Source organism: Haliotis cracherodii, unplaced genomic scaffold (genome assembly GCF_022045235.1).
Source record: "Haliotis cracherodii isolate W230 unplaced genomic scaffold, xgHalCrac1.p SCAF_5, whole genome shotgun sequence".
In the NCBI taxonomy this organism is placed as follows: Eukaryota; Metazoa; Mollusca; class Gastropoda; order Lepetellida; family Haliotidae; genus Haliotis; species Haliotis cracherodii.
Genome location: NW_027266308.1, coordinates 67,616,545 through 67,630,084, shown reverse-complemented (window position 1 = coordinate 67,630,084; position 13,540 = coordinate 67,616,545). Strand labels below are relative to the sequence as shown.

General features: G+C 43.1%; 1 protein-coding gene across 1 annotated transcript in view; it reads right to left on the bottom strand.

Annotated features, from left to right (window-relative positions):
- The window catches only part of LOC139442803 (interferon-induced protein 44-like), a 60,901-nt gene that overhangs the window by 36,362 nt on the left and 10,999 nt on the right, over nucleotides 1-13,540 (bottom strand). Inside the window, exon 2 of the mRNA XM_071223694.1 lies at nucleotides 12,888-13,010. Coding sequence (XP_071079795.1) covers nucleotides 12,888-12,943 — 56 coding nt within the window. The 5' untranslated portion in view covers nucleotides 12,944-13,010. The remainder of the gene's footprint in view (nucleotides 1-12,887; nucleotides 13,011-13,540) is intronic.

Genomic DNA, 13,540 nt, shown 5'->3' with positions numbered 1-13,540 from the left:
AGAATTTATCAAAATTCAACGCAATTAAACAAGTAACCTGTCCTTTAATAAAATCGTTATAAGAGATCTTCTTGAATCGGCAAAGCCTTGGCAACAGGTAGGATGGGTAACGAAAGGACATGTGCAATTGGGTTTAATGGTGTAATCCTGGCAGCATGTAATAGCAGGACTAAGTAAGGGTAAACAGCGTTAGAAAGGCCAAACCATAACGTAGCTCGTTACAATGTTTGTCTCCTTGATCCAGCAGCAGGGACGGCTTACTGGGTTCACACATCTCCGTCTTCGTGGAGGAGCGACCTTTGATGAAGTGAAGGTGGTGTTTGGGAAGCTAATCGCTCTCAAGTCCACCAAGCCGGGATCTCCTGCTCGAGGACGGATCAATGGCGCTGACATTTCATGTCCTTTGATACCACAGCTGGCTCATCTCCAAGGGCATATAACATGTTTTAGATATTGAGTCACTATGGGTCATCAGAACCGATAAAGCTGATAGGGAGAATTTGGCCAAAGGAAGGGTTAAATATGACGAGCTGACGTCCAAAGTTGCATTTATAGAACGCAATGAAAGTTTCTCGAAGCATGACGCACAGCGATACAATTGCCCGTGCCGGATCTCTACTTGGCTATCCTGGGTTATACAGGTAGTATCGTTCAATATCAACAAGCTAGGGCTAGCTGACCAGTCATACTTGTCCAATTTCCAGTGAGCGCATCTAATTACCGCTGACGGTGCCGTGGGCGACGTGGCTATTGACCCTTGCACAGCATCGCCTTCGATATCGGTAAATCAAATCATATGGTATTGGCCCAGTGTTAACGACTTGTCAAATATTAGTCCAGGAATCAGATATTTTACATAAATAAAGGCAAGCTGACATCTCCATATTGCAAAATGTCAAACTGTCGAATTAATTACTTTACAGCTTTTCTCGTAAACACACGCTTTAGGTGATTACCGCATATAGCTCTACCTTCCTCGAAGGAATTGTCAATTACAGCGCTGTGCCATCATTTTGTCGGAGTGTGCACGTAGACTAGACATCTGTGTTGTATGTTATTCTACTGTGTGATTCGAGGCTTAAAGGCTGGATAAGCCGGGATATAACCTGCCAGTAAAGCCTCCCTATTCATTACAGGGCCCTCTTTACCTGTGCCGCTGACAAGGTCGATACTCCGACATAGCTCTATCAAGACAAACTAGCATGCCTGGCTTATTTACAAATTAACCCGCCTAGTCGTATAGCTAAATCGCGATACCATTCGATCTGCAATTGCTTTGCTAATTCACGAAACACTAACAATACTTGCCCGTCGTATCCGCGAGCATGTTTGCAGAGTAATTAGTTAATGTTCTCAAAGGCCTTTTTCCAAGTAACCAGGTGTGTTTCAGTATATACAGAATGACATAAGTCACAACCAGATGTTTTTCAGTATATACACAATGACATGAGACACAACCAGGTGTGTTTCAATATATACACAATGACATAAGACACAACCAGGTGTGTTTCAGTATATACACAATGACATAAGACACAACCAGGTGTGTTTCAGTATATACACAATGACATGAGACACAACCAAGTGTGTTTCAATATATACACAGTAACATGAGACACAACCAGGTGTGTTTCAATATATACACAATGACATGAGACAGAACCAGGTGTGTTTCAATATATACACAATGACATGAGACACAACCAGGTGTGTTTCAATATATACACAATGACATAAGACACAACCAGGTGTGTTTCAGTATATACACAATGACATGAGACACAACCAGGTGTGTTTCAATATATACACAATGACATGAGACACAACCAGGTGTGTTTCAGTATATACAGAATGACATGAGACACAACCAGGTGTGTTTCAATATATACACAATGACATGAGACACAACCAGGTGTGTTTCAATATATACACAATGACATGAGACACAACCAGGTGTGTTTCAATATATACACAATGACATGAGACACAACCAGGTGTGTTTCAATATATACACAATGACATGAGACACAACCAGGTTCTATCAGATGACATGAGACACAACCAGGTGTGTTTCAATATATACACAATGACATGAGACACAACCAGGTGTGTTTCAATATATACACAATGACATGAGACACAACCAGGTGTGTTTCAGTATATACAGAATGACATGAGACACAACCAGGTGTGTTTCAATATATACACAATGACATGAGACACAACCAGGTGTGTTTCAATATATACAGAATGACATGTGACACAACCAGGTGTGTGGTGCATGAACTACATCCCTGCAGCTGAATCAAACACCCAGGAACAACCCGAACCATATCCCTGCGGCTGAATCAAACACCTGTGCACGTCGAGGACGTGAATTGTCTTGCGCTGACACGCTGTGACATAACAGAAGGCTGAAATACCGTGACGTAACAGTGGGCTGAAATACCCAGATATAACAGAAGGCTGAAATGCCATGACGTAACAGTAGCCTGAATTACCGTGACGTAACACTTGGCTGAAATACTGTGAGATAACAGTGGGTTGAAATACCGTGACATAACAGAGAGTGGAAATGCCATGACGTAACAGGAGGCTGAAACACCGTGACGTCACAATTGGCTAAAATACCATGACATAACAGTGAGCTGAAATAACGTGACGTAACAGTAGGCTGAAATACCGTGACGTAACAGTAGGCTGAAATACCGTAACGTAACAGTCGGCTGAAATAACGTGACATAACATTAGGCTGAAATATCGCGACTTGAATGTGGGGTTATATCCAAACACTGGTCGTACTGGTTACGACTGACCACGGGGCCTTTATATGACCACACACGGTAACAAAGCGGTAAATCGAGTTCATTAAGTCAAACCAACAAGCTATGGGAGTATTATATGTTACAATCTAATTAGGATCTGAAACAAGACCAAGTCCTGAAAACACTTCTGGGCTTAGCAAAAAGGTAGGTGAAACAGGATGTCTCGCGAGAGTCTCGTCAGAGTATATCCAGCTGAGGCAAATAGACGAGACCCACTAATAACCGGGACTGCAGGGCATTCTGGGAAGGAGTGGTTTCTGCGCGCACGAATACTTCAGCCGGCCCAGTCAGGCCTGAACTCAAGGACATTATATTCAATGGGGATGTTTTATACCAACGGCAACAACCAAATCATTGCTTTCTGCCGAGTGAGTATTAACAGAGGCCATATACGCATATGGTATCTGGTATTACGAAGCTGAATGAAGGAACATCTTTGTAAATAACTTCATCCCAGTTTCCAAGAAGTACAACAACCAATGTGTTTGTATTTGGGGAGAACATCTTGCTTCAGACAATGGAGACGTTCTTCTTGTGTGATTTCTGTTTGAAACAAATTCAATTGTGTTCCAAACACTTAAAACTAACTTGAACACCACTGTGATATGAAAAACTGTATCTGAATCGCGAACACCTGGTGTCATCACTAAAGGTTTATAGGGATACGTGAGAGACGTTTCTTGAATAAGGCGCTTCCATTTGGTTTTCTTTCTGTGAGAGAGACGTTTCCAATCATAAATCAGGATGTACTGAGGTCTTGGACGCTTCCACTCACTGAGTAGCCTCCCCTAGATGCCAGGATATCCGGCTCCAGTCTCCAGGATATTGCGATCGTCGGTCAGTATTGGTCCCTGTGCTATTCTCTTCAAACCTCTGTCACCACCAGTTGACACGCTGTGGTATAACTGAAATACTTTTCAAAGTGGGATTAAACCAAGTTTTCTTATTCACTAATGTTAAAGTATAATTAAAAAATGTCGTAGGTTAAAATAAAAACAGTATGTTTGTTGTTTAACACCTTACTCAGCAACATTTCAGCTATATAACGTGAAAGAATCGAGTCGTCAGCATCCCAATACTAGTGCAACATATCCAAACCAAAGCTGTCTACTGTTCATTTAGTCAGTCGTCTCCAAGATATCACATCCCTTGGGCTACAACGTCACAGACACCGGTACTCCGGTCCACCTACGCGTCCAAATACGGTCACCATGCTGTTGGCAGCGGACAATAGTTTTATCGTAGGTGAAAAATTGACTTCAAAATGTGTCAAATTATTTTCACTGATTGGAATCCTATATTACTGTATTCACCTTTCGTTTTCCCTAATTACAGTCTATTCAAGAAATTCTGACATTTTAATCTTCCACCGACAAAAAATACTTCCAATTAAGATTTTCTTTGATAGCGCGTTTTCTTCACGTATTCCTCTTTCTAAAGCTTACTGAATAAAAAACAACTTGATAATAAGCTGATTAGGTTCGTCTAAGCCCTGTGACATTTCCACAAGGGTTTGGTTCATCCCGACAGCGACTGGCAAGTAACGTTTTGGGGCAAAACGACCTGAAACTTCTAATTACACAAACACAATATGTTTGTCGGCTGGATCCCTATACCACGCCACAGATCACCAAAACAGCTGGGGTGATGCCGCCGTTGGCTACTGTTGATCCCGGCTGCTTCAGCGACATCAGAAGACGAAGTGGATTGATGATGTCGAGTCACCACCCCCTAAAGGGTCTCCTCTCCCAGCATGCACCTCGGTACTTAGACATCCGGTCCTACAAGTGGCTGCTCCTGATCGTCTCTGCTCAAGTCTTTCGGCCGAATGCAACCAGACATCATAGCTCTATAAACACGTCCACCGGAGGAGCGTCCTTAAAATACATTGCCCAACCGAACAGCATCCTACAATGCTGCACAGGGAAACATCTCTGTCCTCCAGGATGCAGCCTGGCCTAATGGAATCGCCAGAGCATCATTGTGTAAACACTCTAAGCTTCCAGATACCAAGCAATTTAGAGCAATCAAAGTCGGGGGTTAGTTTGAAGCTATTGTGTATGTAGTGCATTATGGCTTGGACGGTGGACAGGCAGGAAGGGCCGTGGAGGCTGGAGAAGCGTGTTATCTGCTGAGACTGACCTGATCAAGCAGGCAGACCCAGTGATCTCTGAAAATCTCAGTTTGCCCCTGTAATCACTGTCCTCCCGTCTTAATCAAGCACGAGAGTGAGAAACCAAACCGTCTGTAATCAATAGAACAACAGTGTTCAGTGATAGACACCATTGCGGAAGTCAATCTCAAGCCAGCAGCCTATCGTCTCACTGTGCACACTTTACCTCGCCAATATAACAGTAATGGCTTGGGAATGGAAATGGGATTGGACACTTTCATCTCAACACTGAAGAACCAATTGATAGTTTTCATCCAAGTGTTATGGAGATAATGAGCGTATTCACGTTGTTACGAAACATGCCTTCCATTTGGCTTCATCAGCTGATTGCCCGTATATTACGGTCTAGGCTTCTCAGTGGGACTTATTACACGACAGTAAGTGGGAGAGTGGGTGAGTGGGTTTACGCTACATCACGGCAACCTGTACACACTAGAGAAACCAGGGATTGGTAGCACCACGACGTAACGACGGAATCAGCCAGGTCAAACATTGTAACCATCTGATCCTCATTTGAGTTGCCTCTTACAAGAAGCCTGGGGTACTGATTAGAGGCCGGAAATCCCACGGACATCATTGTATGTGCAGAACAAGCTGCTGGGGTCTTCACGGACAGCATTCTGTGGGAAGAACAGTAAAGCTGTCGAGGTTTCCACGACCATCAATGTATGTTGAGAACAGGCTGATGGGTCTTCCACAGACATCACTGTATGTGAAGAACAAGCTGCTGATGGGAAACAACGCCTTTCAACCGTCTATCAAAACGAATATTCTCCTTCACGGGACTGAAACCCACGAAAGAATTTTCGACTGTTCGAAATTTTTATCCTTGACAACTTGAAAATATATTTTTCTTGCAAAATAACATGGTAAATGTATATGCAAATCATGGCGTTATGTGTGTTCAGCTAGAAGGATGTAAACGTATGCCTTCAAAACCAAATACAACATTTTCGCTTGCAGCTCAGGCAACACGGAAGTGTTTCTATCAGGAGAAATTCTGGAATCCGATTAAATACATGTCTCTTTTGTACATTTAGTCATTTTTACAAATTAATTCATGCTAACATCGCCCTGCAATTTGTTTTTGTAATTCATTTATCGATTATAAAGATCACCTGACACGAGCAGTAGGTTTCAGAAGATTTCATGGTAATCCATTCCCAGCCAACAATTTCTCATCCAGAATTGACATTTCCTTTCATTTCCTCAAGAAATGCTTCTTAAATATCTGACAAAACCACGCAAAATGATTCGGTTCGGCAACAAATTCATCCTAGAACGCAATCTTCCGACAGAACATTTTTTTAAAAAAACTTTGTTCAATAACATTTCACGGGCAATTGTCGACGGACTCCTGTCCACTTGGGCCAAAAGAAGTACTCAAAGTGATCGCTAGTTTATCATCATTTTCTAGATGGGCAGAAAGACTTGAAGTCCCCAAGCCTGAGTATAGATTGACGCCATTGTGTTGTAGCGAGGGTAGGGAAAGGAAGAAGACAACTAGAGAAGAATTCCTTCTTTTTATATTAATTTTCTTCGTAGCTCCCTGACACCGTTGAGGCTTGTCAGCGCAGCACTGAACAAAAACCCAATAAGCGAAAAGCAGTTGCCTGTTTACTGTTAGAACGAAGACTGTTTGAGTTTGTGGAGGAAGAATTTCGAAGATTCGAGTCTGGTTGATCAATCCGGATAGCAGAATCATTTCCTTCCTCGGGGATGTCAGCAGACATATTTATCAAAATGATTTATTAAATATAGCAAGGATCTGTGACTTGTAGCTACGCATTTCAAAGAGAATGTGATCCTATTTTATGAGAACGTCCTGCTCCTGCTTCCTGTGTCGACAGCCATTCTCCGATAGGGGGCGCGACCATCTGAAACACTGACAGAGGCCAGGGGCATTCTGTCATCGATCCGGAGAAACTTTCAGTCACTGATTATGTAATTTGTCTAGTGATAATCATAATAGATTAGCTTTCAACGTGTCTTGGGGTTGTAATAAGCCTGTCTTTTGTCAAGAATGTAAATGAGATGATTCCAGTCGCAACATGCATCTCAACGTTGTCGATATCCTTTATCAAGGTAACTTCTGCAGCTATACGCCCTAGGATTGTATTGTAATTCTATAATATGTGATATATTACACATTGGCGTCATTAGTTGGATTACGATGCTCGTTAGGATTAAAACCCAGGTCATATTTTGGGAGTATTTCATCATGAAACTGAAATTTACATTAGGTAAGGGGGTCTTACAAATTTAAAATTCCTTTACAAAAAATCAATATATTAACATTCGAAAAGGATGCATTGACATTCTACACATGATATAAGAGACGTTATCTTTATTCGTTATGATTCTAGCTTCATGTATCTGGCCAGCAGCCGTCTTGTGGAAACCCATAAAAGTCAGTTCACAACCCTGTACGGACGTCACGACGTCGTAATGTTGGATGTGACGTTCCTTGGTGTCTACATTCCACAACATTTGAGATACAATCGAGCATGCTCTTTCCACCAAGGTTTCACAGAGCGTTATGCGACTCTTGCTCAGAAGTTGTTTGATCAAGGTTACAACATGGTAGGCTCCAGGGATACTTTCTAAACGTTTCATGGTAGACATGTGGATAGCATTTCAAAATTTACGCATCAGTGACAGATGTCGGATACAATTCTTTATTTCGATTTGTACCATATGTCCCCCTATTCTAGATGAACAATTGACTTGCCTTTGCATGTATTTGTAACGGGTACACCGGTGGGGCAGCATACGCTCACTTTTCCGCGAACACCTGGTATCATTGCTATTTGATAGTGATTCATAGCCACATGCTCATGATATATTATCGATATCGTACAATAGGCTCTACTCTTAGCAGAGATATCTTATGAAGATGGAAAGGGTTATGCCAACTGTCATGTCGGACCTAACTGCCATGCCCAATTCACTAAAGTTACGTTCGTTACATTTGTCAGTTGAGGGGGTTACACGAACATTAACAAGTCGCGAAATCCTGCCATCAAACTCCTTTACCATTTGTGTATATTCAATGACAATGCCCTCATGGGGATTCCGGGTTAGAATTTTTCCAAAGCAACCGATGCTGATAGTAAAAGGCGACCAAATGGATCGGGTGGTCAGACTCGGTGATTTGGTTGATTTCGTGTCATCGAACTTGACGGCGTAGATCATTGCTCACAATATCAGTCAGACTCGGTGGTTTGGTTGATTTCGTGTCATCGAACTTGACGGCGTAGTACATTGCTCACAATATCAGTCAGACTCGGTGATTTGGTTGATTTCGTGTCATCGAACTTGACGGCGTAGATCATTGCTCACAATACCAACCACCAGGGTCGGTTGTTTACAGGCTGCTGTCATATAGCTAGAATACTGACGTTAGAGTGCGGCGTTAGACAACAAACAAGGATAATGCTTTCCTTAAAACACTCTTGGGTAATAAGAACAAGACACACACATCAACCTCGTGGAACGTGGAACTATTTCCTAGTATTTAAGACACCTAACGGCATGAACTAAATCAGTATATTGTGACCAAAAAAATCTTGCTTTGACCCATATGTACAGTGTATGTTCCAACATAACTCATTTCAAAGGTTCAGCTACATATCGAATTCACTGACCTTGCTCCAAGGTCGGACGAAAGCAAAACCCAAGGAAATTCCGGTTATTGTCTCTTAAATATACTGAACCGCAAAAGAAACGTCACCATGGATAGATATATGAGAAACCGTATTTGTCCATACAATGTGAACATACTTTGAGACATATTAAAAAGATATAACTTGGCAAAATTGATCATCATGGTTGAAATTGAAGTTTCAAATGTTCTTAAAGTGAAACACAACACTATTTTTTGAGAAAATGGCACGTCAGTATCTCATATGTCCGCCATCTGCATTGATGGCTGCCGTGCAACGTCGATACATGGAATGGATGAGACGGTTGATGAAGGCCATCGGCATTTGAACCCACACTCTGAGGAACGTCGGACATCATTCAGCCGTCTTTGAATTTCGTCCCACAGGTGCTCAATGGTATTTTATTGGGACTGAGGGCAGCCACTGCATGGGCTTTGTGTCGCTGATTTCGTGCAGTCTTGGCATGTGGTAGCAATTCAATAACGAATGAATGTTAGCCGATCTGGGTGGATTTTTATAGGGCAAGGAATGGGGGAACGCGTGTGCATTTCAATTTGCACGGAACTCACGTGCATTGGGTACCATGGCCGTTGCCGTGATGCGTTTGGGTGATCAGTTTTATTGTCATCTGCTTTGTTTTTTTATCATCAAACTCATTATTCCGGACAAGGTAATGTTAGATTTTAGAAACTTTGACAAAAAATACCCAGATATATAAATGACAACTTTTGATGCAATGTTACTTGGGGTGACGTTTCTTTTGCGGTTCAGTATATTACGAATGCATTATTAACCTTTTCATTTACCTGTTGGTATTTTTAAATTAAAGAGTTGAATTAAATAATTATATACGTCTGCCAATTCTGAAATGATGTCAGTATAATCACTGCCTGGATGTGATGTCCCGGCGTGGTGTTGGCTGTCGTCGTTGTAGACAGTCAGACCGCTCCCAGAGCAGAGATCTATCCGCTATGTCCAACTGTCAATCTGCCCTCGTAAACTGGGGCATCACAGGAGATGGGTTATCTGGTGGCACGTCCTCGTCAGAAGTCCTAACAGTGCAACAGCCAGATGAAGAGGCCCGAGTTTATGTTCGCATTAGTCCAATGTTCCCGAGAATACTGTTATGACACCTAAGTATACTTAAGGTTCCAATAGCGGACGTATTTGGTTTCTTTCATCAGTGATGATACTACCAGTGTTCTTTTATAATGGCAGACATGATTTTATGTGACTTATATTCCTATATTATACTGTACTGATCAAGAACTTATTTTTCTTTGTATTATCAATCCACGCGTGTCTTCTGACAAGGCCTTCTGTCATGTCGTTCTGATGACCACAATGACATGTAACCGGACATGAATGCTTACCACAATGGCAGGCTGCATCGCTGTTGGTTGGTATTTTGTCGTGGATGTTATTACGTGGTGTCAATGTTGTATCCCTATTAACCTCGCTTGTAGTTTTCTTTGTGTGTATGGGGCTGACGTCTATTCTACACCAATAAACAACATGAAGTAAAAGTCTCCGGTCGGTCTCCTTGGCAACAGCTACCTACACCCCCGTCGCTCTTCCAATAGGACTGTCCTCCCACATCAAGCTGAGACGCCGTGTATAACTGATATAATGTTGAAAGCTCCAGCTCCACTCCAAATGGAAACTCTTACACTCCCCGCAACTCCTCTGGTGAAATATCTGTAGAACCTAAAGCGCTAAGGTTATTTACTTCAGGTTTCTTTCCTTTGGTTTCACTTTAAGTCCCCGGGGTATTCCCATTGTCGTCTTTACAGAACAGTCATCAACCTCCATCATCTTCATCAGCTCCTCCCATCAACTGTAGGCTCCATCTCTTCCTCCCTCCCAAACCGTAGGCTCCATCCACTTCCTCCTCACTCCCCAAATGTAGGCTCCACCTCTTCCTCCCCGTCAAACTGTAGGCTCCATCTCTTCCTCCCTCCCAAACCGTAGGCTCCATCTCTTCCTCCCTCCCAAACTGTAGGCTCCACTTCTTCCTCACTCCCAAAATGTAGGCTCCACCTCTTCCTTCCTCCCAAACTGTAGGCTCCATCTCTTCCTCCCTCCCAAACTGTATTGTCTCCACTTCTTCCTCACTCCCAAAATGTAGGCTCCACCTCTTCCTTCCTCCCAAACTGTAGGCTCCACTTCTTCCTCACTCCCCAAATGTAGGCTCCACCTCTTCCTTCCTCCCAAACTGTAGGCTCCATCCACCTCTTCCTCCCTGTCCCAAACTGTAGGCTCCATCTCTTCCTTCCTCTCAAACTGTGGCTCGACCTCTTCCTACGTCCCAAACTGTAGGCTTTCATCTCTTCCTCCCTCCCAAAATGTAGATTCCTCTCTTCCTTCCTCTCAAACTGTAGGCTCCATCTCGTCCTTTCTCCCAAAATGTAGGCTCCATCTCTCCCTCCCTCCTAAACTGTAGGCTCCACCTCTTCCTCCCCGTCAAACTGTACGCTCCATCCATCTCTTCTTCCGTCCCAAACTGTAGGCTCCATCTCTTCCTCCCTCCTAAACTGTAGGTTCCATCTCTTCCTCCCTCCTAAACTGTAGGGCCCATCTCTTCCTCCCTACCCCCTCGACCCCTAACTGTACGTTCCCTCCTCCCTAGACGTGTAGGCTCCTTCGTACCCCTCCCCTCAACCCCGACCTGCAGGCTAAATCGCCCCATCCACCTCAAGCCCTGCCTGTAGACTTCCTGCACCCCCGACATGTAGGCCTCCCACAACCCCGACCTGCAGGCTAAATCGCCCCATCCCACCTCAAGCCCTGCCTGTAGACTTCCTGCACCCCCGACATGTAGGCCTCCCACACCCCACTGAATTGTTTAGAAAAGGGAGAGGGTTTGTGGGGACAGGAGGAAGATGGATGGGTGTATTGATCTCAAAGTTCCCGTCTTGGCCGCAGCTGGTTACGTTCGCCCAATTGGGAGTGTATCTCACCCGTCTCTGACAGTCTAGTCTCCATCTAGTTGAGGATTTAAATCGATACTTTGTGAAACTGTATTGTGTGGGGTACGTCTATATCAGCAGATGATCGTGTGAGTAATATGGATGTCTCGACAATGAGACTGTTGGCAGCGTGGTGTGAAGATGGATGACACAGGCGATGTGCTGTAAATTTACATATGTATATCCTGTATGTATACTGGGAGTTGGATGTTTAGACACACACAGGCGCGTTTCTTGTGCACACGGACCAATAATTCCATTTCTTCTTCAAAATAATTTTGTCATCTATTGGTCCACATAGGGTTCGGACCTTGAACATCAAACCGCTAATAGTAAAGCTAGGGAAAAGCGATAATGAAACTTAATGAATATGCAAGTGAATGTTAATACATATTCCACATTTTAAATAATAGCGGCAAAACCTTTTCCATATTCATAAGAAATCTCTGCAAAAAGCAGAGTCGGTTGTACGATTCCGACTTTAACATGTGTTTTTTTTATGAATCACTATCAAATAGTGATGATACCAGACGAAGATGTGAGCGTATTCCGCCCCACCGGTGCATCCGTCACAAACACACGCAAAGGCAAGTCAATTGTTTACCTTAAATAACACGGGAACATAGTGTACAAGTCAAAATAGAGAACCTCATTTTTGTCACTGATGCGTCAATTTGGAAATGCATTCATGTCTACAATAACACGTTTTGAAAGCTTTACTTGATCAAACAGATGACACTCTTTGAAATCATCGTACAAAGAAATTCTTAAAAAGTAATGTATGGCTTTCCACAAGACGGCCAACACGGGGTATCATCACTATGTGCTAGTGATCATGGTATAGTCGAAATCATACAATAGAAATCCGAAATTGAAAGAGGGCAATTAGATGAAGCCACACCGGCAGTATTTCTGCCATACTGTGAACTCGTGGACGACTTTTGTCGTTGTTTAATCATTTTGAAATACCGAAGAAAACACTTCAATGTGAGCAACTGTTGAACAATCGATGTGCACTGAATATAATGGTGAATATCGCTATAGTGGTATTTCATCTGAAGTATCAACAAAGACAGGGTTGACTCATGGATTTCAACTTGTGTATTCCTTCAATGCGACGTTTGGATACAGGAACTAGCATCTGCACCCGGCGTCACATTGAAAGAATGAAGTTACAAGCCATGCGTAAGCTTTATGATGGTGTGAGAAAACTGAGAAAGGATGGTGTGAGAAAACTGAGAAAGCATGGTTTTACCCCGGGTTCGTGTCGGCGGTTTTCGAGCAATTGTTGACCTTTGCCGGACTCTGCATGGCGTATGTGTGTCCTCCTCGCCGACATATCTTTAGCTTACCATTGTGAGGCAAGCAACACAGCAGGCTGCAACAAACAACGCAATCAGTACTTTGCCAAATACAAATGTCACAGTGTCAGACAGGCAGATGTATATACTCATGGAAACAAACAGATGTGAGAGAGAGAGAGAGAGAGAGAGAGAGAGAGAGAGAGAAGAGAGAGCGAGAGAGAGAGAGAGAGCGAGAGAGGGAGAGAGAGAGAGAGAGAGAGAGAGAGAGAGAGAGAGACTACAGTGTTCTGGAACTTTTCAAATGGTCTCTACCAGGTGTATAGAACTATATATAAATGTAAATTACAGCTAAATGATATTTATGCACATGGAGTACAATTATTTGTAAAGATGAACTGTTCGTGTCATTTTATGAACCATATTATGTGCGTTCATGTAAATATGTAATCTAGTCTGGACCAAACAATCCAGTGATTGACATCGTGAGCATCAATCCACGCAATTGAAATACAATGACATGCTGTCCCCCAAGTCCCGGAGACTGACCATCACCATCCACCCACTACCATCCCCACCCCCCACCCACCCCATCCAATAACTCGCC